General features: G+C 45.1%; 1 protein-coding gene across 1 annotated transcript in view; it reads left to right on the top strand.

Annotated features, from left to right (window-relative positions):
• The first annotated feature begins 7024 nt into the window (after positions 1-7024).
• Positions 7025-26143, top strand: part of M1AP (meiosis 1 associated protein) — a 78613-nt gene continuing 59494 nt past the window's right edge. The window contains exons 1-3 of the mRNA XM_062209718.1: positions 7025-7270; positions 16561-16746; positions 21568-21736. Coding sequence (XP_062065702.1) covers positions 7025-7270; positions 16561-16746; positions 21568-21736 — 601 coding nt within the window. The remainder of the gene's footprint in view (positions 7271-16560; positions 16747-21567; positions 21737-26143) is intronic.

The raw sequence follows: 26143 nt of genomic DNA, 5'->3' as shown, positions 1-26143 counted from the left end.
TCTGTTTTTCAAATAAATAATCTTTTTTTCTTTAAAAAAAAAAAAAAGAGCACATGGAAGATCTCTCATATGTCTCTGCCTCTCCCTAACTCTTTCAAATAAATAAGTCTTTAAAAAAATTCGAAACAAAAAGTTCATTTTACATTGCAACCTAATCACACTTAAGTATATATATTCATATTATATTGGTATGGTAAACTTTTCACAAAGTTATACTTACACTATGTATACCTTTATTTCAGGAGCCTGGCCTTTTGTACTGTATTTTAGTCTATTCCATTTTTTCTAAATACCGGATACAGCCCACTAAACTGACTTTATTTCCCACTAGTGGATTAAAATCCCCACTTTAAAAAAAAATATTGTTCTAGGTAGTCTTATGCATATTAATTTACTTAATGTCCATTTCCTAAACCTACCTTTCCAGGTATATTTCTCTCTTCTGACACATACATCCAACTTCCTATTGCTTTCTTGTAGCCATTATAGTCTGTCACCTTCAGAGATTGATTCTTCAAGGAATTACATCACAGTCCTCTTTGCCTGGCACAGTCCTTCTCATATTTCAATAAATGCTACTCCAGATGAATGGAATAATGTATAGAAGGTATAAAAAGAAATCTCTTGGCCTGCGGCGCTGGCACACCAGGTTCTAGTCCCGGTCGGGGCGCCGGATTCTATCCCGGTTGCCCCTCTTCCAGGCCAGCTCTCTGCTGTGGCCCGGGAAGGCAGTGGAGGATGGCTCAAGTGCTTGGGCCCTGCACCCACACGGGAGACCAGGAGAAGCACCTGGCTACCGGCTTCGGATCAGCGTGGTGCACTGGCCACAGTGGCCATTGGAGAGTGATCCAACAGTAAAGGAAGACCTTTCTCTCTGTCTCTCTCACTGCTCACTGTCTACTCTGCCTGTCTAAAAATAAAAAATAAAAAAAAAATCTATCTATCTCTTATAGCTAGAAGCAATAGGTGGTATGGTTTGAAGCTCAAGTTAGGCTAGCATTCAGTTTGAGTTTGGTGAAGTAGACGGGCTTAGTTATAATGGACCTGGTAACCAAAAAGAAAACATAAGCAGTTTTTCAGCCAAATAATATGAAAACAATTTTACAAGTATAATTGTAAAGGATAACCAGTGTAAAGGATAATCTAGAAATTAAAGAAAGGAAGACTAATTTGGACTATATGGGGGGGAAAAGAGCAGTTGAAAAGTTACCCTCTCCATTGGTACACAGAAATTCTGTTGGACATCAGATTACAGTGTTTAAAAAGGAACATTTGGGACAGTTAGCCTACCAGTTAAGACACCTGTTCCTTATACCAGAATAGCTGGGTTTGATATTTGGCTCCACATCCTGACTCCAGCTTCCTGCTAGCGCAGACCTTGGGCAGCAGTGTGATGATGGCTCCAAGTAACTAGGCTCCTGCTACCCACATGGGAAGCATAGATTGGGCTCCTGGTTCTCAGTTTTTGCCAAGCCTGGCCACAGCCATTGTGGGTATTTGAGGAGTGAACCAGCAAACGAGAACTCTGCGTATCTCTAACTCTCAAATTTAAAACACAGTTTGGTTAAATAGCTCCATTTTTATCTTGAGGAGCAGTTGAAGGCAGCAAAATTGCTTAGTGGGACTAGCACACAGGCGACTTTTTCTCTTTTCCCACTGAAACATGTAAAGGGTCCTAAATCACTCATAGCGGCACTGCTGTAGTCCACCTACAACCTGCAACTCCGCCAGTGCAGAGAGGGACGAAAAAAAAGAGGGCATCAGAGGAAACAGCTTGTCTGGCTCTGGTTTGCCACTCACGTTATCTTTCCTCTCCTGTGGGCTAATTCAGAAGAGAATTTCTATGCAGCCAGATAGACTTAAATACCCCGACCAAGCAGCTGATACGAATACGAATAGCTCCTCTAGAGCTTGTCAAAGGGACTATGGGAATCAACCTAAAGTAAGTGAGAATGAGAATGAGTAGAGGCGAACCAACCCTCTTGGAACGCAGGAGTTATTTTTTGTTTTGTTTTGTTTTGTTTTGTTTACAGGCAGAGTGGACAGTGAGAAAGACAGAAAGGTCTTCCTTTGCCGTTGGTTCACCCTCCAATGGCCGCTGCGGCCGGCGCACTGCGCTGATCCGAAGCCAGGAGCCAGGTGCTTCTCCTGGTCTCCCATGGGGTGCAGGGCCCAAGGACCTGGGCCATCCTCCACTGCACTCCCTGGCCACAGCAGAGAGCTGGCCTGGAAGAGGGGCAACCGGGATAGAATCCGACGCCCCAACCAGGACTAGAACCCGGTGTGCCGGCGCCGCAAGGCGAAGGATTAGCCTGTTCAGCAACGGCGCCGGCCAACGCAGGAGTTTTTAAAGAACTGGGAGTGGGCTAAACGCCAAGTTCTGCAACGGTAGAGATCATCGTGTACCCACTGTACCCCAACCCTAGCACAGAGCCTGGCACATACTGCGCCCACCACAAACGTTTCCTGAGTGAAAGGGCGGCAGGCTGAATGCGTGAATGAATGATGCAGGAGAAAGTTAAGACCAAGAACACCACCATTCGGTAGTGGCGCTACCAGAACGTCTTGTGAGGAGTGCAGGGTAGCTGAGGAAGGAGCGTCAGATTGAGTGCAAAATTTGCAACAGAGATGTGAGAGTCGACTCAGGGGCTTACGCAGGACTGTTCGGAGGGCGTCTGCGGACTTGGGGGTCCCGCGCTGAGGCGCAGCCGGACGCGAGCCCTGAGGCGGCCGTCAGCCGCGAGCAGCCCTGCCCCGCCGCGGCGGGCCTGAGGGGGCGTCTTCGGCCGCGCCGGTGCTCGCCGAGAGCCAGGAGGACCAGGTAATGGGCTCTGCCCTCTCAGAGCTGGGCTCCTCCGCGTTTCCCCACGCCTCCGGGCGGGGAGGGAGCGGCCGGCAGCGCCTCGCGGGCCGAGCAAGCTTCGGACCTCTCCGGGCAGGTGACGGTGGCGCAGGTCCGGGCCAGTGCCCCGCGGGACAGGCGCCCTGAGGCTCAAGCCCCGGACGCTTGGGTCGGGTCAGCCCTCCGCACACGTTCCTGAGAGGCCGGACCTGGGCCGCGAGCCGCGTGCCCGCCGCCTCCCCGGCCGCACCCCGCGCCTGAGGGCGGCCCCGCAAACTCCGGGCACGGTGGGCGCAAGGCCGGGGCCCAAGAGACAGGGCAGGGGGCGGGGGTGCCCAGTAGAATATTTTCATCTCCTTTAAAGTCAGAGGAAACCAGTGAACCCGGAAAGTTGAAGAAAATGTTTTAATTTTTTTCTCATATAAGGAAAAAATGAAAATTTTAGAACCCACAAACGTGTATTAATTTATTATAATGTTTTTTAATGGAAGGAGGGGCCTGCGAAGGCGAACCACGAAATGTTTAAGGGACTCGCCAGCGGGACTCATTTACTGCAGGCCGAGGCGCCCTCGGGCTGTACACGCTAGTCCTTGCTCCTCCTCCTTGTTAACAAGGGCGCCTAATGGGGCCCGAATCTGCACCGCGGGGACCCAGAGGGCCCGTAGGGAAAAGAACGTCCAACAGAAGGAGTCACAGCACGAGCTTGTTTGGGGTGCGCTTGTCAGGCAACGGCCTGACCCCAGGGACAGAGAGTTGGACACAGGCCAAACTCGGGGGCCAGGGTAGGAGTTTGGATTTTGTTCCAGGTGTAATTGGAAGTCATTGGTCTTTGGTGGTTCAGGGCTGTTCCAGGTTTAACCAGTTTACAAGGGGCTACCATTAAGCAGGGGAGTGAGTAAAAACGGAGAGAGTCAGTGCTGAAGCTGGTTCCTATTTAAGTGGCAGACCCACACATGTGATGCATGAACTGACCAGGTGTGGGGAGCTAGGGAAGAGAGTGACCTCTTACGGCTTTTAGAGGATAGTCTTCCAGTTGACATTGGCGTGGGATTTGATAAATGCAAGCTAAAACTGTTCCGAGATCTTAACAATCAGTGGGGAAAATTGTGGTTGTTCTGTGACTCCTAAAAATTATTGCCAGAACACCAAGAGCTCTCTTACTAAACTGGTGTTTTTAACTTTTTTTTTTTTTTTTTTTTGACAGGCAGAGTTAGACAGAGAGAGAGAGAGAGAGACGGAGAGAAAGGTCTTCCTTCTGTTGGTTCACCCCCCCCCAAATAGCTGCCATGGCCGTTGCGCTGTGTCTATCCAAAGCCAGGAGCCAGGTGTTTCTCCTGTTCTCCCATGTGGGTGCAGGGCCCAAGGACTTGGGCCATCCTCCACTGCCTTCCTGGGCCACAGCAGAGAGTTGGCCTGGAAGAGGGGCAACCGGGACAGAATCAGGTGTGCCAGCGCCACAGGCAGAGGATTAGCCTAGTGAGCCGCGGTGCCGGCCCTAACTTTTTTTGTTTGTTTGTTTGTTTGAAAGAGTCACAGAGAGAGGTAGAGACAGAAAGAGAGGTCTTCCATCTGCTGGTTCACTCCCCAGATGACTGCAACAGCTGGAGCTGTACCAATCTGCGATCTGAAGCCAGGAGCCAAGAGCTTATTTCTGGTCTCCCATGTGGATGCAGGGGCCCAAGGACTTAGGCTATCCTCCATTTTCCCAGGCACATTAGCAAGGAGCTGGATCAGAAGTGGAGTAGCCAGAACTCGAGAACCAGCGTTACACAGGGGATGCTGGCATGGCAGGCCAGGACTTTAACTCACTGTGCCACAGCACCAGCTTTATTGTTTTAAGTATACAGGAAAACGTAAAACAATAAGACTAATATGTATTTCTCCTACTGTATTTCAAACATTAGAAATACTGGCATTTGAAGCGTTATACTTCTAGAACTACTTTTTTTTTTTTTTTTTTTTTTTTTAGATTTTATTTATTTCTTTCAGAGGTAGAGTTAGAGAGAGAGGGAGAGACAGACCTTCCATCAGCTGGTTCACTCCCCAAATGGCCACAACAGATGGAACTGGGCCAGGATAAGCCAGCAGCCAGGAGTTCTGGGTCTCCTATGTGGGTGCAGGGCCCAAGTATTTGGGCCATCTTCTGATGCTTTCCCAGGTGCATTAGCAGGGGAACTGAATCAGAAGTGCAGCACCAGAATTTGAACTGGCACCGATATGGGATGCCGGCGCTGCAGGCAGTGTCTTAACCCGCTATGCCGCAATGTCACCCACCAAAATATAATTTATGATAGAGCAAGCAATTTTCCATGCCTAGGAAATGTTATACTACTTTCCAAGTTTGGACCGGTTTCCAAAATTTTATGCTTTGTGCTTTCAATTTTGTGAAATATCTCCAACTTTTTTTTTTTTAAATAATAAAGTGTTTTTTGCAAGTGACATTTTTTCTGGAACATCTTCATCCTTTTTGTCACAACTGTTTTTCTCATTTATGTTGATTATGTTTGCCTTTACTGATTCCCTCTAATTGCATATTAAGCATCTATCAAATGGTGGCAGTGTCAACATTCTCAGTCAGCTGTTGCTTCTATGACTCCATTTATGTTCTACTCAAATTTTACTTTCCGCATTATCACTTTTTCTTTGCCTCACTTCCATTTTTGTTTGCCAATTCCCTCTTTGGATTATTGATTTTCTAGAAAAATGTCCTTTTTTCCCTTTTATTTTTTTTAAAAAGATTTATTTGTTTATTTGAAAAGCAGAGTTACAGAGAGGCAGAGGTGGAGAGAGAGGTCTTCCATCCTCTGGTTCAGGCCCAAAATGGCTACAATAGCCGGAGCTGGACAGATCCAAAGCCAGGTGCCTGGAGCTTCTTCTGGGTCTCCCATGTGGGTGCAGGGGTCCAAGGACTCGGGCCATCTTCTACTGCTTTTGCAGGCCATAGCAGAGAGCTGAATACGAAGTGGAGCCACCAGCACCCATATGGGATGCCAGCACTGCAGGTGGCAACTTTACCCACTACGCCACAGTGCCAGCCCTCATTAGATCCTCTTCTTTTTTAAAAATATTTATTTATTTTGACAGGCAGAGTGGACAGTGAGCAAGAGACAGAGAGAAAGGTTTTTTTTTTTTTTTTTTGCCGTTGGTTCACCCTCCAATGGCCGCCGCGGTAGCGCGCTGCGGCCGGCGCACCGCGCTGATCCAATGGCAGGAGCCAGGTGCTTATCCTGGTTTCCCATGGGGTACAGGGCCCAAGGACTTGGGCCATCCTCCACTGCACTCCCTGGCCACAGCAGAGAGCTGGCCTGGAAGGGGGGCAACCGGGACAGGATCGGTGCCCCGACCGGGACTAGAACCCCGTGTGCCGGCGCCGCTAGGTGGAGGATTAGCCTAGTGAGCCGCGGCGCCGGCCTAGATCCTCTTCTGATCCTTTCCATGTTTGAGCATTTGTAATGATGTTCTCTTCTCGTTCCTCATGTTGATGCTTTATTCTCATGTATTCTCATTTCCTTATCTGAGTCCTAGAGAGAAGTGTAAGTGAATAAAGAAGGCAAAGGTGTAGGAGGCAGGGAAAGCAGCATGTGAAGTGAATGGTGTACTGTATTTTGTGTCATTTCAATGAAAATATTGAGGTGAAGAATAGTTTCCAATGAGGCTGACAATCAAGTCATGGAGGGTCTTGAAAAAAGATTAAATTACATCCTCCAGGAGATGGGAATGAGTAAAGAAAATTAACAAAGGAGAAAATGTCATATTTTCATTTTTCATGACTTCTATATGCCAAACAAACATCGTACTAGGTGCTGATGAATAACATCAACAAGACAGTTTCTCCTCCCTTACTAAGCTCACAATAAAATGTGCGAGACCTAGTTACAGTGTAATAAATGCTGATAAAGCAGCAAAGTTTGTGAGAGCAGTAGCTTACTGTGAGACTGGAGTTTGGTTCATTCCAGCATCTCTAAGCATTCTCAGACCTGGATTATAGGTGCTCATCTAGATCCCTTGGGAGCTGTTAACACGGGATGGACTTGACAAGTTTGGTACCCCATCTGATTTCCTTCAACTTGTGTTCTTTGTTTCAACGGAGTGTGACATTCTTTTCTATGAAAGCCAATGGTTTCTCTTTGCTTTGTGTAGAGCATATCCAAGGAGTGCAGTTCCACCTGCGGTCTGGCTGCCATGCAACATGGACGAGCTACTGGTAAAAGGCCTTCTGCTCCCACTCCAATGCAGATTTACGAGCCGCTTCCTCGACTTCTCGTTGTGCACGTTGCTCTGCCGTCCTGGGCTGACATCTGTCCCACCCTCTGTGAGGCTCTGCAGAACTTTTTCTCTCTAGCCTGCAGCTTGATGGGCCCCAGCCGCATGTCCTTGTTCAGCTTATACATAGTACGAAATCAGCACGAGTGCATCCTCCCTTTTGTGGTGAGTGTGTCTGTATCTCTTTATTTTATCCCGAAAGCAAATGTGAGATTTGTGGAGAGGAGCACAGTTAATCTTACCTACAGTAATAACTATACTTGTTCCCCACACCCAGTGGCCCACAGGTGACACCATGAGAGCACTACAAAAGAGAAACCCCAAAATTATTAGTCTGCGAACTTAAATAAGCTGTGCCTTGTCCACCTCCATCCTGAGAGAGGGAAAGAAACCTGGACATTTACAGTTCTTTGTAATGTAACTACTATTTCCTTCCACCCTGTTTTTTTTCTTTTTTCTTTCTTTTTTTTTTTTTAAGTGGGAGGTAAAATAGCAAGGTTTATTAGGGTAGGGACATCCATAAGGACGGATGGGCACCTCTCCAGACAGGACCTGAGACAGAGTGTCATCGCTCGGACTGAGTGGGGTGGGGGGAGTTACCCTGTTTGAAATATAAACACATGAAGAAGGACGTTTCTAAATCTCTTTAGAGTTATCTACCTGTTCAATTACAATTTTCTTTATTTAGAAAGCCCTAACAGGGACAGGCTTTGACACAGCTGTTAAAACACCACCTGGGATGTCCATAGTCCATATTGGAGTGCCTAATTTAAAGCCCCAGCTCTGCTTCTAATTCTAGATTTTTGCTAATGTGCACCCTGGGAGGTAGGAGATGGTGGCTGAAAAACTTCAGTCACTACCTCCCATTGGGGAAGTAAACTGGCAGATGGAGAACATCTCTCATCTCTCTCTCTCTTTTTCTCTTTCATATAAATATATTTAAATTTTTAATGGCAGCCCTAACTGTGCATAATATTTCTTCCACATTCCTTATTTGACTCAGGTGAAACTCCCCATAGGGGTTTTTCTCTGTTTTTTATTTATTTATTTAAAGTTTATTTATTTTCATTGATTTGAAAGAGAAACAGACAGATCTTATATCTGCCAGCTCACTCCCCAAATTCCTGCAACAGCCAGGGCTGAGCCAAGCTGAAGCCAGGAGGCTGGAACTCCATCTGGGTCTCCTACATGGGTGGCAGGGACCCAAGTACTTGAGCCATCACCCACTACCTCCCAGGATGGACATTAGCAGAAAGCTGGATCACAAGTGGAGGTGGGACTTCCCTAGGGTTTTAGAAGATAATGGTTGGGCTGGGGCAACCTTTTTCCTTAAAATTCTGGTCTTTACTCTTCCCTTATATAGAGTTCAGAACCACAGGGATGAGAAAGACCTCCAGAGGTTCTATGCATCTCCTTCTTTGAGGCAGCCTTGCTGCTACGGTGTCATAGTAAATGGATATAAACCCTGTTAAGATTTTCAAAGGGGGAACTTTCATAAATCTGTTGCTTAATTATTAAGGTAATATCTGACTACTCTTGAGACTCAAAAAGTGATACTCCAAGGTGTGGTATTTTGGTTTGCTAAGTGCTTGGAACTAAAAGAGACCTGAGGTCTCGGAAATCTTCACTCTCTGCCTTCCTACCCTCCTTTGTGCCACCCAAGCAAGTAATAAAAATCAGAATTCTTTTCCTAAGGTGAACATAGAAGCTAGTCTTTCTCCCTCAAAGACAGTCAGAGAACATAGAAATTAATTACTATTCCAGGGCCAGTGCTGTGGTGTAGCAGGTAAAGCCTCTGCCTGCAGTGCCAGCTTGCCATATGGGCACCAGTTCTAGTGCTGGCTGCTCCACTTCCAGTCCAGCTCTCTGCTATGACCTGGGAAAACAGTAGAAGAAGGTCCAAGTCCTTGGGCCCCTGCACCCACATGGGAGACCTGGAAGACCCAGCTCTGGCCGTTGTGGCCATTTGAGGAGTAAACCAATGGATGGAAGACCTCTCTCTGCCTCTGCCTCTGCCTCTTTGTAACTCTGCCTTTCAAATAAAGAAGAAAGAAATATTACTATTACTATAACTTTCCCCACCTTTTGTGTAAGAGCTGACCATAAAGAAATACTCTATATCCAGGAGGGAAAATGCTACACAGAGGGGCCAAGAAGAGTCTGAACAGTCTATTATTATTAGATCATAGCCCCGTTTAATCACATTTCCTTATAGCATTCCATTCTTTCTGGAACCTAAGCATAACAACACAGCTTTCCCTACGTCTTGAGGTCTTCTTTTCTGAGGGCTAACTCATGTAAAACTTTGATTAGACAAATTTGTTACACTTTTTTCTTGTTAACCTGTCTTTTGTTATAGCAGTGTTAGCCATATTCTAAAGATGAGTGAGGAAGGGTATTAACATGCTTCTACCCATACACTAGAATTAACTCTTGTTCTATTAAGTCTTAGTTTCCCTCATTGAAAATAAACAGATAAACATTTCTGTGGATACTACAAAGGAATGGAAATATATATATATATATATCACTTTATGCTTCTTAGATTAGAACATTATAAAAATATAACCTATTTGCTTTGATGACACCTTTTTCTCAAAGGTATACTTTTGAGAGTAGACAGGAGATATCTGAGGTTGCTGTCAATATAACACAGCAGACTATTTTACAGTAAAGCACTTTTTAAGGATTTATTTATTTGAAAGGCAGAGTTACAGAGAGGCAGAGGCAGAGGCAGAAGTAAAGAGAGATCGTCCATCTGCTGGTTCACTTTTGAAATGACCACAACAGCCAGAGCTGAGCCGATCTGAAGCCAAGAGGCAAGAGCCAGGAGCTTCTTCCTGGTCTCCCACGTGGGTGCAGGGGCCCAAGAACTTGGACCATCTTCTACTGCTTTCCCAGGCCATAGCAGAGAGCTGGGTCAGAAGTGGAGCAGCTGGGTCTTGAACTGGAGCCTATATAGCTTGCCAGCACTGTAGGCAATGGTTTTACTTGCCATGCCACAGCACTGGCCCCAGTAAAGCATTTTTTAATACATAAAGGAGTATATTCTAAAATAATGATGAAAAGTATATTATAGCAAACAGATAAATTAGTAACATAGTGGTTTATTATTATCAAGCGTTGTGTATTATGCACAATTACACTTGTGATACTTTAGTGTGACTGGCAGCAGAGTTTTTTTTTTATACCACAAACATAAGTAGTACCTTGTGCTATAACATTACAATAGCTACTACATCTTTAGGTGATAGAAATTTTTCAGCTCCATTAAATATTTTTTTAATATTTATTTATATGAAAGTCAGAGTTACACAGAGAGAGGAGAGGCAGAGAGAGAGAGGTCTTCCATCTAATGGTTCACTCTGCAACTGGCCACAACAGCTGGAGCTGCGCCAATCCGAAGCCAGGATCCAGGAGCTTCTTCCAGGTCTCCCACATGGGTGCAGGGGCCCAAGGACTTGGGCCATCTTCTACTTTCCCAGGCCATAGCAGAGAGCTGGATTGGAAGTGGAGCAGCCAGGTCTTGAACCAGCACCTATATGGGATGCCAGTGCTTCAGGCCAGGGCGTTAACCCACTGCGCCACAGCGCCAGCCCTTCCATTAAATCTTATGGGTCCACCACCATATATGCAGTGGACTTCAAATGTATATCACATACATATATATACTGATGTATACATTTGAAGTAGTTTTTTATTCATATATTGTAGCTTATAACTTTTAAAATTGTTTCAGCTCTTACTTCCTTACTACTATAATGAGCTGTATAAGTGAATCAAGTTGGCAGCAACAAACAGATGGCATACTCAAATTGAATAATTTTCATAAAACTGTGGAAAGGGAATATTTACATAGGTGTAGACAGTGTTTAAGAAAAGTCAACAAATAATGGCACAGAAGCCATACCACCCCCAGGGCTGAAGAGGAGAGAGTTGTTTGAAGAGGGTCTACATTTTTTAAAGATCATAAAATGATGCTCGTTAAAGCCCAGTAAGAAAGACTTTGTTCAGGATCATCACAAACATGGGTTTGGGAGCCATGCAGTGGGGTTTTGCATTGGGGAAGAGAGATTGAGCTCAATGCTAAATGCAGGATTGGTAAGTGGGAATTTATAGCCAAGCAACAGGATGGGGATCAGAGGATGGAAAATTACCAAGAGGAAGCCTCAGGGTTAAGAGAGACTTGGGCTAAAGACAGGCCAGGATTACCAGATGGTGGAGGATTACCCAGGATTACCTGGGATGGTGGAGGACTTTGAATTTGGATATCCAGAGTTTTCAGATATCAAGGCTGACAAGCATGGGAGCAATTTTTACCAAACTGACTTAGCAGGACTCTTGCTGTAACTAAATTTTAAAATGATGTACACAGGTGGGCCTAGGACAAGGTTCAGAAACAAAAGTTTGGCCAATCAGAGAATCTTTGTAACTTTCAGAAAAGGGACACAGCCATCCCATGGCAATGTGATAAGATGGGAGCCAGGGGAGCGAATTCCCTGAGCTCGCTCTCCTCCGTAGCTATTCCTCCGACTGCAGCTGCAGCTGAAGGCAGCAGTGCAGGGGAGCTCACTGTTCCTATGGATCACCTTCCTAGAGCACAAAACAGGCTGAGAGGAAAGTAGAGAATGCTGTGGAAGGTCAAGCAGTAGAGATCCAGCATAGGCTAAGCCCATGTTCCAAACAAGGATAAAGGATTGCTTTTCCTTCACAATGGCTGTATCACACCACCTAGCCCTCCTCAGTACCTGTGGCTCTAGTTGAATCCCTTGTCAGGATCTCAGCTGAGCTGCCAGGTATCATAAAAAAACAACAATCCAAACGGAAGGAGTTAAACCTTTAATCACTTACTGTAAGCAAGAGTCTAAATCTGGCTAAGTGCCTACTCCCCCTCGGAACTGTCCACTGGTTGAGGGTCAGATGTGTTAGGGCAGACCTGGAGGTTGTCTTCTTATTAGTGGAACGCAGAACAAAGGGCTCTGATGGTTTTTATGGACACTGGAGTAGGGGGAGAGAGCAAGGAGGAAGGGGTAGAAGTAGAAATGTACTGAGTTAGAGTAGGGAAAACTGTCTTCAAGGCTCCCTCCCCTCTCTCCCTCCTGTCATAAGGAAGTCTTGGTGGGGTTGGTGCTGTGGCGCAGCGGGTTAATGCCCTGGCCTGAAGTGCCAGCATCCCATATGGGCGGCAGATCAAGACCCGGCTGCTACACTTCCAGCTCTCTGCTGTGGCCTGGGAAAGCAGTGGAAGATGGCCCAAGTCCTTGGGCCCCTGCACCCACGTGAGAGACCCTGAAAAAGCTCCTGGCTCCAGGCTTCGGATCAGTGCAGTTCTGTTATGGCCAATTGGGGAGTGAACCATCGGATAGAAGTCTCTCTCTCTCTCTCTCTCTCTCTCTGCGTCTCCTCTCTCTGTGTAACTCTTTCAAGTAAAATAAATAAATCTTTTTTTAAAAGAAAAGGAAGTCTTGGCAAAGCCTCTGAAGAGTGCCTGGGCTGGGACTGGAAACAGTCCAGGAATATAATCAGCCAGGGGTCCGAGTCCTTGAGGCAACTCCCCTCGGAGACTGCAGTGCTCTGGCCATGCACCAAGTCTGGTGTGGGGAAGGCAGCAAACTGAAGCTTTTGTTACTGATCAGCCCTGAAAAATCACATAGGGTTTTAATCAGAAGTCAGATACCTCACTGGCAACTCAGGAAAAATTCAAGCCAAAATTTCCTTCTAACAAGTTCAACTCTAGTTAAAAACTCAAGAAAATTGCTTGACTAATGCTATTATCTTATGTACTCATGTAGAACAGTCCAGTCTTTATTAAGGAAATACATGCCTTAAGTCCATTGTCTGTGATCTATATAAATATCCAACATTTTCTATCTGTAGAGACAGCACAAAATATAAATAAATGGAGAAAGGTAACATGTGGGAACTCGCACCCAAGATGAACACCTCAATTAATCTCCCCATATTTAATTTTTGAATATAATCAAATCTGAACATTTTTAAGGAATCATGACAGGATTCATAATTAAAATATTAGAATTCCTTTTATATCCATGGTGCCCTTAATATAAATAATTCCCACCAAAATGATTCATTTCCCCTCAAAGCAGTGTTTCAGAAGAATGCCCTTACTGTGAAGATCTGCCCAATTCTTTAACTTATTCATGATAATAAAGAAGTTTTTGAATTATATATTGTCCCCAATGAGATATTAGGACCCAGAGTGCTCTAATTTAGCTGTAACACTTATTTCCTCATCCTTGATAGCTGACATTCAAATGAAATTACTTCAAGATGACAAATAATAGAGATATTAAACAACAAAAAGTGAAAAGTAAACTTCAAGAAAGATAACATAATTGTAATTGATGCAGAAAGGGGAGGGTAGGATCAAAACAAGGAAATACATGATGTTGTCATTTTTCATAGTGCTGAGTTACTAGATACTGCTAAGAATATCTTAAGGAAATTATATAAACAGAATTATAAACACTAAAATTGAAAGACAAGACTTCCTAATTATGACAAGAAAAACAAATATGGAAAAAAGAAAAATATGTAGTATAGATTATTTCCTGATAGAGCAAAAATTTAAAGGTGAAAAATGAAACTATACAAATTCTAGAACAGATTGTATCAGGCTGGGTCCAATCAGGATACAAACTACACAATGATCTGAACAAGGGAAGTTTATATTAGGAATTTGAAAATAATTTATCATACTGAACTGTGATAATGGATTAATTGTAAGATATAAGGGAATTTATATGATATCCTCAAGCTAAGGGAGAGATTCCAAGGAAGAACAAGCTGTGGTATTTAAAAAGTATCTTAAGGTGCTGCCACAGAATTTAGCAGGGCCAAGTCCATGGGCAACAACAAATCGCTGTCAACACAGAGGTAAAATAATGAGAAATTTATTTTCAATTAAAGAGAAAGAAATAGTTAAGATTAGAGCATCACCAATCGAAGGAAAGATGCCAACGCCTGAAGTATCATGGCTGAGGACTCCCCAGCAGCTTCTTCAGGGTCCCAGTTGGGAGGTCCAGGCAGAGCATCCTCTCCGCAGATGAGATTCCAAAGTCTCCCTTCCCAAGGTTCCTTAAAAATTATTCTGAGCAAAGGTGTCATTCATCCAAAAGTCCTTGTGTGACTAGGTAGCATGTCCATTCTCCCAGGAACTGGCTAGGGACCTTGGGGAACGCACATCCATCCGTGTTCCATAGCTCAAAATCAAGCTTGTTTTTCTCTGTAGGTGAGTCAAACCCCAAGAAGAACAAGCACCTGTGGCTCTAGGCTTTTGAGCTTATGGCACAAACAAGGATGTGGAATATCTTTAATGTTAACCCATCACAAGCCTGAAAAGTGGATCTCCTTTCCAAGGCTAGGATTCAGACCTGATCAGAAAGGATACAGTTGTAGTCCACTGCATGGCAGACACATTCACTGGTTTGAAGTTGGTCTATAGTTACTGGAAAGCAGGAAGCAGCCCCCCGTGATGAGTGAGCTAAGCTGGTGGGTGGGTGCACAGGCAGAAATAATAGAGAAGCATTGCAGGCAGGCTGCCTAGAAGATGCATTCTCCATGTTGGAAGGAAGGCTGTAGGAGACAAGCCTCTGAAGTGGAGGGACAGGTAACAGAGGGGGTTGGCCATCGATATGGGCAGAAGACTTGATCTTTGGTGTCTTGCATATTGAAAAGGCTGCAAGAAGGTGACTAGTAGGCCAGACCACGACTGTGAAGTCACCAAGAGACTGAGTGCTGGACACACGGGTGGGGCACCATTAGACGTCCCTACAGCCCATAGCTGACCCACAGTACAGCTGCTGGCAACAGAAGAGCCTCTTTCTCCTGCAGTGTCCCTCCATTGTCCTTTACTGAGAAAGCTTAACATTGTGCTCGCTGGAAAAGAGAAATACTTTTTTAAAATCCCATCCATTATCACAGAGCTTGTATTGTAGAGGGAATAAATTGAAAATTAGTGCAGGGGCCAACGCTGTGGCGCAGTGGGTTAATGCCCTGGCCTGAAGTGTCAGCATCCCATATGGGCACCAGTTCTAGTCCCAGCTGCTCCACTTCCGATCCAGCTCTCTGCTATGGCCTGGGAAAGCAGTAGAAGGTGGCCCAAGTCCTTGGGCTCCTGCACCCTTGTGGGAGACCGGAGGAAGCTCCTGGCTCCTGGCTTTGGATTGGCACAGCACTGGCCATTGTGGCCACTTGGGGAGTGAACCAGCAGAAGGAAGACCTTTCTCTCTGTCTCTCCTTCTCACTGTCTGTAACTCTAACTTTCAAGTAAATAAATAAAATTAAAAAAAAAAAAAAGATGAGTCGGTATTTTGGTGGAACGGGCCGCACCTGTGACTCCAGAATCCCATGTGGGTACTTGTTTGAGCCCTGACTGCTCCACTTCTGATCCAGCTTCTGATGCACCTGGGAAAGCAGTAGAAGATGGCTTAAGTCCTTGGGCCCCTGCACCCATGCAGTAGACCTGGAAGAAGCTCCAAGGTCCTAGCTTCAGATCAGTCCAGCTCCTGCCATTGTAGCCATCTGGGGAGTGAACCAGCAGATGAAAGACTTCTCTCTCTCTCTCTCTCCCTCTCCCTCTCCCTCTGCCTCTGCCTCTCTGTAACTCTGCCTTTCAAATAAATAAAAATAAAATTTTTTAAGCCAGGAGCCAGGAGCTTTCCCTGGGTCTCCTACATGGGTACAGGGGCCCAAACACTTGGACTATCCTCCACTACTTTCCCAAGCACATTAGCAGTGAGCTAGATTGGAAGTAGAGCAGCCAGGACTCAAACTGGTGCCCATATGGGATGCCAGCACTGCAGATGGTGTCTTTACCTGCCACACCACAGCATGGGCCCAAAGAGCAAATTTTTATAAAGGAGGATGAGGAGAATGGCGAGGTCATTTGTCTGGAGTTTACATGTTGGCTTCTTAAGCTGACTGCAGACCAAACCAAGTATCTCTTCTTCAATAAAGTAATTCTGAATACCCAGCTAAGTAGGACCTTACCAATTCTGAAATGATCAACTACGTCAATGTCCTCACTGTTGGGTGAACAGTGCTCTTAAAAAGAGAAACTCTTCGTGCCTAGACTGACCAAGGAATGAAAATAATGTCTAGGAGTACCCTGCTAGCTTATAGTTTTCAGGTCACCCTAAAGTAAAACTAAGCTGTCACAACTGAGCCTTCCATTGGGTGAGTGAATGGAGCAAAATACTTTCATGTTTCTGGAGCTCTACTTCATCAAAACCTTTCTGTCTGAGAATTTTCCTTCTTCTCTTATATGGAAGATTTAAGTGCAGTGCCTGGAACATAGTAGGCATTGAGAAGATACTGGTCAAATGAACAGATTTCCCAGAAGGGAAGGGACTCCTGAGGAATTCTTAGGCTGCCGATTAATCTGAAACCTGGGTCACTAAAGATTTGTTTCTGTGGTTTTTCTTTCTCTGCAGCAGGTTAAAGGGAACTTTGCTAGGCTGCAGGCCTGCATCTCAGAGCTCCGCATGCTACAAAGAGAAGGTTGTTTCAGACCACAAGACACATCTCTGCAGCTGGCAGTGCAGGATGGGCTCCAGCAGTTCAAACAACACAGCAGACATTTGACAAAAAGTGCAGCTCTGACCTGCACTTCCCTGGAGGTGAGAGTTGACTGTTAGGACTCTAAGCCATCTTCCCATCCCAGCCCATCGAGGTTTTTCACTGTTTATCATCCTTACATAGGTCTGTTTCACACACACGGAATGTAATTTTCAAGGCTAGACTTTCAGCCCCCTGCAGAGAAAGGACATGTTTCTCATTTTCCTATAACTTGTATAATTCTTAAAATAGAGATGGGGGCCAGCATTGTGGTGCAGTGGGTTAAGCCACCACCTGTGACACCAGCATCCCGTATCAGAGCAACAGTTCTGAGTCCCAAGTCCCAGCTGCTCCACTTCCAGTCCACCTGCCTGCTAATGCACCTAGGAAAGCAGCAAAAGATGGCCCAAGTTCTTGGGCCCCTGCCACCTATGTGGGTGGCATGGATGGAGTTCCAGGCTCCTGGTTTAAGAGTGGCCCAGCCTCAGCCATTGAGGCCATTTGGGGAGTGAACCAGTTTGGAAGATCTCCCCCTCCCTCCCTCCTTTCCTCCCTTCCTCCCTCCCTCCCTCCTACCATCCCTCTTTCTGTCACTCTGCCTTTCAAATAAATAAAATATTTTTAAAATTTAATAAAATAAAGTATAGATTTCTATAGACAGAAGCTTGAAAATATAGACTGAAATGAATTATAAAGAAAACTGAAATTGAAATCAAACCTGAAAATGACATCTGCCTCTGGACTTTTAAACTTGTCATACAAACATCAAACTATCTAGGTTGGTATCTCTATATTTACTTGAGTGTCCTCACTTGACATCAAATTGAGTACCTTTTCTTGGGATTGGCAAATGTGCAAATGTAAAAATTGCTACTATTCTGGATGTTCCATTGGGTGCATGAGTGAATATGAATTAAAATGCTTTCAGTCTCTAGTAACCTTAGTCATGAAACAAATGAATTAGGGCTGGTGTTGTGGTATAGTGGGTAAAGCTGCCACCTGTGATGCTGCCATCCCATATGCCGCTGGTTTAATACCTTGCTGCTCCACTTCCAACCCAGCTCCTTGCTAATGCACCTGGGAAAGCAGTAGAAGATGGCTCAAGTGCTTGGGTCCCTGCACCCATATCAGAGATCTGGAAGAAGCTCCTGGATTCTGGCTTCAGCCTGGCCCAGCCCTGGCTGTTGCAGCCATTTGGGGAGTAAATCAGCAGATAGAAGATTCTCTCTATCTCTCTCTCTCCCCTTCTCTCTATGTAACTCTTTCAAATAAATAAATCTTAAAAATGAGTTTAAAAAGATCATATGGAACTTCCAGTTTCACATGAAAAGATCTTGGAAGTTGCCACTATATCCTAACAATGAGTAAAGAGTGGAACAAACTGAAAAATCAACAACTCTTTTTAGATTCCTTTTTTTTTTTTTTTTTTGGACAGAGTTAGAGAGAGACAGAGAGAAAGGTCTACCTTCTGTTGGTTCACCCCCCAAATGGCTGCTATGGCCAGCGCACTGCTCCAATCCGAAGCCAGGAGCCAGGTCCTTCCTCCTGGTCTCCCATGCGGGTGCAGGGCCCAAGCACTTGGGCCATCCTCCACTGCATTCCTGGGCCACACCAGAGAGCTGGACTGGAAGAGGAGCAACCGGGACAGAACCGGCGCCCCAACCAGGACTAGAACCTGGAGTACCGGCGCTGCAGGTGGAGGATTGGCCTAGTGAGCCGCGGCACCGGCCTCTTTTTAGATTCCTAAGAGAAGTGAGAACAGGACAAGTGACTGCCTCCACAGTTGGAGACAGGCAGACACAGAAAATCACAACGTACTGAAGCAGAAACCTCCACAGGAACCAGTGCTGAACTGTAATGAATGAAAGCTGCAGGCTTGATGTAGGCCTGAGAGTTGAAACTCCAAGGTACCCAGTCCTGGGGCCCACATACTTCCATGGGTTTACCTGAGGGAGTTCAACCAGGTCCTCACAGTAAATAACAGGGGGGATTCCCTCATACTTCTTATGGAGGAGGAGAAGGGAGCCATTTTGAAATATGCCAGAGCATTCTGTTTTTAACAAGTTTGAGGGACCAGCACTGTGGCTTGGTGGGTAAAGCCACCACCTGCAGTGCCAGCATCCCATATGGGTGCCGGTTCAAGTCCCAGCTGCTCTATTTCCAATCCAGCTCTCTGCCATGGCCTGGGAAAGCAGTGAAAGATGGCCCAAGTCTTCCATGCATGGGAGACCACGTAGGAATAAGAAGCTCCTGGTTCCTGGCTTTGGATCAGCCCAACTCCGGTCATTGCAGCCATTTGGGGAGTGAACCAGTAGATAGATGACCTCTCTCTCTTTCTCTCTCTCTCTTCCTCTCTCTCTGCTTCTGCCTCTATCTATAACTCTGCCTTTCAAATAAATAAATCTTTAAAAAGAAAGTTTGATTCAGGAAAAATTAGTTCAATAGAGCCTAACCTTTTGAATTTATATAAGACCCTAGCTGAGGTGGGCGTTGTGCTGCAGCAAGCTAAGTGACCCACATCCTATATCAGGGTGCCTGATTTAGGTGTCAGCTTCTCTGGGTTTCCCATCCAGCCTTCCTGCTGATATGCCTGAGAGACAGAAGACGATGGCCCAAGTACCTGGGATCCTGCCACCCAAGTTCAAGACCCAGATGGAGTTCCTGGCTCCTGGCTTTGGCCTGGCCTATCTTTAGCTTATGCAGGCACTTGGGGAGTAAACCAGCAGATGGAAGATTCGCTCGCTCGCTCACTCGCTTTCTCTGGCTCTTTCGCTCTCCCTCTTTGTCTCTCTGTCTCTCTCTGTTATTCTGCCTTTCAAATAAATAAATAGATCTTTTTTTTTTTAAAGAGCCTAACTTCTCTGAGCAAAGGGAAATACCCAGTTGTAGCTCACAAGATCCATCCTTTCCCACCCAAGCAGTTGGGGGGACGTGGGAGGGAACCCGAGGGACACTTGTGAAATTCAGTCCAGAGGCTGAACTTAGAGTTCACTAAAAGACTGAGACCTGATCATAGGACCATGGAATGCTTCCCTTTCGCCACACCTCACTACCCTTCTAAAGCTTATTTATACTGATTTCTTTTGCCTGGTACATCATGTCCAACTAACAAGAAAAAAAAATTACAAGGCACCAAAAGGCATTTGGAGAGAGACAAAAAGCATCTAAACTAGACATGACAGGGATGTTGGAATTATCAGACTCCAGAACATGAGACAATAGCTAGTATGCTAGGGACTCTAGTGGATAAACTAGACTGCGTGAAAGAACAGATGGGAAATGCCAACAGAGAAGAAACTCCTAAAAAAGAACCAAAAAGAAATGCTAGACAACAAAAATAAAGAATGGGCTTGTTGGCCGGCGCCGCGGCTCACTAGGCTAATCCTCTGCCTTGCGGCACCGGCACACCAGGTTCTAGTCCAGGTCGGGGCACTGGATTCTGTCCCAGTTGCCCCTCTTCCAGGCCAGCTCTCTGCTGTGGCCAGGGAGTGCAGTGGAGGATGGCCCAAGTGCTTGGGTCCTGCACCCCATGGGAGACCAGGATAAGCCCCTGGCTCCTGCCATCGGATCAGCGCAGTGCACCAGCCGCAGCGCGCCAACCACGGTGGCCATTGAAGGGTGAATCAACGGCAAAAGGAAGACCTTTCTCTCTGTCTCTCTCTCTCACTGTCCACTCTGCCTGTCAAAATAAAAAAAAAAAAAAGAATGGGCTTGTTAACAGACTTGTCATGACTGAGGTGACGATCTCTGTGCTTGAAGATTTATCAGTACAAACTTTCAAACTTAAAAGCAAAGAGAATGAGTCCAGGGGTGAAAAATAGAACAGAATACCCAGGAACTATGGGGCAATGACAGAAGATGTAACATAAGCATAATAGGAATACCAAAAGAAGAAGAGAGAAACAGAAGAAATATATGAAACAAAATGAGAATTTCTTAAATTAAGGTCAGACCCCAACCACAGATCAAGGGAGCTCAGAGAACACCAAGCAGTGTAAAGGCCCAAACATCTCTACTTAGGCATACTATTTTCAAACCACAGTAAAGCAAAGACAAAAAATCCCAAAGGAAATCAGAGGAAAAAACACTTTACCTACAGAGGAGCAAAGATAGCAATTACATACAATGTCTCCTCAAAGACCATTCAAGAAATCAGCCTGTGAGGGGTTTGCACTGTGCCGTAGTGGGCTAAGCCTCCGCTGTGGCACCATCATCCCATATGGGCACTGGTTTGTGTCCCATACATATTTGAAAGGCAGAGTCACAGAGAATGGTCTGCTGTCTCCTGGTTCACTACCCAAATGACAACAGTCAGGGCTGGGCCAGGCTGAAGTCAGGAGCCAGGAACTCCTTCTGAGTCTTCCACATGAATGGCAGAACTCAAGGTCTTGAGCCATCATCTGCTGCTTCCCAAGCAGGTTAGCAGGGAGCTGCATTGGAAGCAGAGGGTTGGGACTTAGCTGGTACCCTAATAGAGGATGCCTGCATTGCAAGTGGCAGCTTAACCTACAATGCTGGGCCCTCAAGAAATCTTTAAAAAACTAAATTACAAGTATGACTTCTCACTTATCACTTTCTGGGATCAGCTCAGCTTGATTGGAAAGGTTCTATGTGACCCATTCTACCAGAATCTGCCAAATGAAGTTTGATTTGTAAGTTACCATTAAGCCCTCCTCTTGGCACTGAACACAATAGCCATGATCATTGGGCTATTGTTGGGCGGGCTACAGCATGTGCTGAGAAACCCTTATGAAGTTCAAAGTCCAGAGGCTTAATCCACTAGGTTCAATCTGCTGTGGTCATTCTGCCAGTGTAAAACGTTAGCATTCCTTACTCCATACAGCAGGGAGAACAGACACCTTGATTCTTGGGTTTATTTTCAGATTACTGTTCTAACTTCCCAGCCTGGAAAAGAAGTGGTCAAACAACTAGAAGAAGGATTGAAAGATACAGACTTGGTCAGGGTCAGGAGACTTCAGGTTGTTGAGGTTACAAAGGAAATCCTCCAGCATATGGACTCAGCATCTCCTGTTGAAGAGCCCGGCAGTGATGGTAAGAATTGTTCTTTGAGTGAAAACAATGGTAATATTTTTAATGAGCAGCCGTTTTACAGGTTAGGAACATACTTTTGCATGGTCTTTTTATGTTTTTAAATGCTAAATGAAGCCAGCAGATTTCACTGCAGTTCAGACAGATCTTTCTAGATGTTAAAGTCAAAGTGTTTATTATTTTAATTCAGAAGGATGTATCCTAATAGTAAAAACTGAAATATTATAAAATGCCTAATCAATTTTAAGAGTTTGGGAGACCTCTCCCAATATTCCTTTGTATATACATACATGCACACATACACATATACTTAATATTTTAATGGAATCATATTATACCTAATGTTCTGTAACCTTCTTTGTCCATGTGTACTATATAACTGTATCAGTATTTATAGACCTATCTCATTTTTAAAAAGATATATTATTTATTTGAAAGGCAGAGTTACAGAGAGGCAGAGGCAGAGAGAAAGAAGGAGAGAGAGAGAGAGATCTTCCATCCGCTAGTTCACTCCCCAAATGGGCCAGTCCAAAGCCAGGAGCTTCTTCTGGGTCTCCCACATGGGTGGAGAGGCCCAAGGACTTGGACCATCTTCCAGTGCTTTCCTAGGAGCATTAGCAGGGAGCTGAATCAGAAATGGAGCAGCCAGGACTTGAACCGACGCCCTTATGGGATGCTGGCACTGAGGTGGTGGCTTTACCCACTACACCACAGTGCCAACCTCAATCTATCTCAATTTTTAAAAGTTTGTTTAATTTTATTTGGAGAGAGAAAGATATATCCTGAGTTCCTATCTGCTAGTTCAATCTTCAAATGCCCACAGCATCCTTAGGCTGGGCCAGGCTAAAGCAGGAAGCCAAGAACTCAATCTATGTCTCAGTCCAACAAAAAGCCAGTTACTTGAGCCATAACTACCACCCCTCATAGTTCACATTAGCAGGAAGCTGGAATCAGGAGCAGATCAGGGTATCAAACCCAGACACTCCACTGTGGCATGCTGCTGTCGTGACCATTGTGTTACCATAGGTCAAACACCTGACTCCATCTCATTTTTTAATGACTACATGATTTTTTATTATGTGGTTATACTACAGTTTATCTAACCACTTATTATGAAAGCGATTTGGCTTACTACATGTTTCTGTTATAACCATTGCTATACAAATAGGCATATGCAGGACTGGGATCATGGACCAATGACAAGTGCACCACAAAGAGTTCTGCAGACAGAAAGGCCCAATTCTTGGGTTGGATGCTCTTCCATTAAAATTCTTAATGGCTGTATCTTTTTCTCGTAAAGATTTATTTATTTATTTGAAAGGCAGAGTGACAAAAGGGAGGGGGAGAGATGGAGAAATCTTCCATCTGCTGGTTCATTCCCCAAATGGCCACAACAGACCATGTTGGGCCAGGCCAAAGCCAGGATCCAGAAACTCTGTCCAGGTCTCCCACAGGGGTGGCGGGGACCCAGGTACTTGGGCCAATCTTCTGCTGCTTCCCCAGGAGCATTAGCAGGGAGCTGGATCATAAGCAAAGCAGCTGGGACTCCAACCAGTTCTTCTATATGAGATGCCAGCATAGTAATCAGTGACCTAACCCCCTAAACCACAACACCAGACCCAGTGATTTTTAATTTTTTGTTTGGTTTTTAAAGATTTATTTATTTATTTGAAAGAATTACAGAGAGAGAGACAGAAAGAGAAATCTTCCATCCACTGGTTCACCCCCCAGATGGTTGCAACATTCAGGGCTGGGCCAGGCTGAAGCCAGGATCCAGGAGCTTCATTCAGGTCTCCCAAGTGAATGTCATGGTCCAGACACTTGGGCCATCTTCCACTGCTTTTCCCAGGCCATTATCAGGGAGCTGGATCAGAAGTGGAGCAGCCAGGATACAAACCACCATGCAAGCAGCGGCTTTACCTGCTACAGAATAACACTGACCCTGATTTTTTTTATTTGTTTTGTAATTAAAGTTTGATGGAACTGAAGCAGGTGCCAGGGGGTTACTTTTTTAAATTTTACGATACATTTATTTGAAAGGCAGAGTAATAGAGAGAGAAGGAAAGACAGAGAGAGAGCCTCCATCTGCTAATTCATTCCCCAAATGGCTGTAACAGCCAGGTCTGGGCTGCAGACAGAAGCCAGGAATTCCATCCAAGACTCCCACATAGGTGTCAGGGGCTCAAGTTGTGGGCCCATTCTCCACTGACTTCCAAGGCCTGTTAGCAAGAAGCTGGGTCAGAAGCAAAGCAGCCAGAACTCTAACAAGCACTCAGATACGGGATGCATCACAAGCAGCAGCTTACCCCAGTGAGCTACACTGGCCCTGTCACATTTTTTTAGAAAAATAAAACAGGGCCAGCACTGTGGTGTAGCCGGTAAGACCTCTGCTTGCAGTGCCAGCATCCCATATGGGTGCCAGTTTGAGACCCAGCTGCTCCACTCCCAATCCAGCTCTCTGCTATGGCCTAGAAAAGCAGTAGAAGATGGCCCAAATGCTTGGATTGTGTTACAGCAGGTTAAGCCACAACTTGGGACACCCATTTTATAGAGTACCTAAGATGGAGTCCCATCTCTGCTTCCAATACAACTTCTTGCTGATGCACACTCTAGGAGGCAGAGGATGATGGCTCAGGTACTTGGTTCCCTGATTCCCATGTGGGAGATCTGGATGGAGTCCCTGGCTCCTGGTTGCAGTCTGGCCCAACGTATTTATGGGCATTTAGGAGGGAACTAGCAGATGGAAGAACCATCCACCTCTCTTTATATCTCTGTCACTCTGCCTTCAAATAAATTTAAAAGAATAAACATTTTTAAGTGCTCATTATTTGGAAAATGCAGATAAGCACAAATAAGTAAATCTAAATCACTCATAAGTCTACACTTCCTAGAAGAACTATTCAGAGTGAGTCATAGAGACAAGTAGGAATTAGCCAAGTAGATGAAGAGCCAAAGGACTGCTCGAAAAGTTGACCCAGAGAACTGAGAAAGCGAGATAAGATCCTAGGACCAGAGCCTGCTGGGCAGAGGCAGAAGCAAGACTATTAAGGTAGACAAGGGTTAGATGAGAAGGGCCATATATGCTATGCAAAAACATTTGAGTTTGTTCTAAGACAGTGGAAATTTATGAAGAGATTTTTTAAAGATTTATTTATTTATTTGAAAATCAGTGTTATACAGAGAGAAGGAAAGGCAGAGAGAGAGAGAGAGGTCTTCCATCTACTAGTTCACTCCCCAATTGGCCACAACAGCCGGAGCTGTGCCAATCCAAAGCCAGGAGCCAGGAGCTTCTTCTGGGTCTCCCACACGGATGCCCAGAAGGTCTTGGGCCATCTTCTACTGCTTTCCCAGGCCATAGCTGGGAGCTGGTTCGGAAGTGGAGCAGCCAGGACTTGAAGCAGCACCCACATGAGATGCCAGCACTGGAGGCAGCAGTTTTACCTGCTACGCCACAGCACCAGCCCCATGAAAAGATTTTTATCAGGAAGTCAAGTAGAGATTTCCAAATTATGGAGTGTAAGAGATTTTTTTTAAGTTTTTTTTAAATTTATTTGAAAGTCATTGTTACACCACAATGCTGGCTCCTCTGAAAGGTTTTTTGTGGGTTTGGTTTTGTTTAGATCTACTTATTTGAAAGAGTTACAGAGAGAGAGAGAGAGGAAGAAATAGATCTTCCATCCTCCAGTTCATTCTCCAAATGGCAATGATGGCCAGGGTTAGGCCAGGTCAAAGCCAGGAGTCAAGAGCTTCTTCCAGATCTCCAATGTGGGTGCAGGGGCCTAAGCACTTGGGCCATCTTCTACTGTTTTCCCAGGCACCTTAGTAAGGAGCTGGATCAGAAGTGGAGCAGCCAGGACTCACACTGGCATCCATATGGGATGCTGTCATCCTGCTACACCATGCATCCTGCTACACCATGATACCAGCCCCAAAGTTTTGGGTTTTTTTTTTTAACTGTTTTTAATGCATTCAGGTTATGATTTGCCTTCCTACAGCTCTTTCTGACCATATTGGCCTCTTCCAAAGTTTTGCACTCATGGACGTGCCTACTGTTTTTACATGATTGATCTCTGTTTGATCTCACATAGATAGCTTGACTCTTTGTCCCCTCCTCTCATAATTTGGTAGGGGTTTGGTAACTAAGGGTGTGGTGCCTGTCAAGTTCTGTCACCAGCGTCATAAAGTTCCTGGCATTGTTCTGGCAGGGGAGAGAGAGTCACCAGCCTTAGCCTTGTGGGTTTTTTTTTCTCTTTATTCAGGAAATTTTTCAGCTTCAAGGAAATACAAAACATACATGCTAATGAAGATCCACTCAAGGGGACAAATATGGAAAAATGAAAAATGTTAAATATCTTAATTTTTACAATGATATACTTTCAGTGTACTTTATACCCATAAAGTTAACCAACA

The sequence above is a fragment of the Lepus europaeus genome, chromosome 13 (assembly GCF_033115175.1).
Source record: "Lepus europaeus isolate LE1 chromosome 13, mLepTim1.pri, whole genome shotgun sequence".
Lineage (NCBI taxonomy): Eukaryota > Metazoa > Chordata > Mammalia > Lagomorpha > Leporidae > Lepus > Lepus europaeus.
Note: the sequence above shows the minus strand (reverse complement) of the source record. Positions and strands in the feature narration are given on the sequence as shown.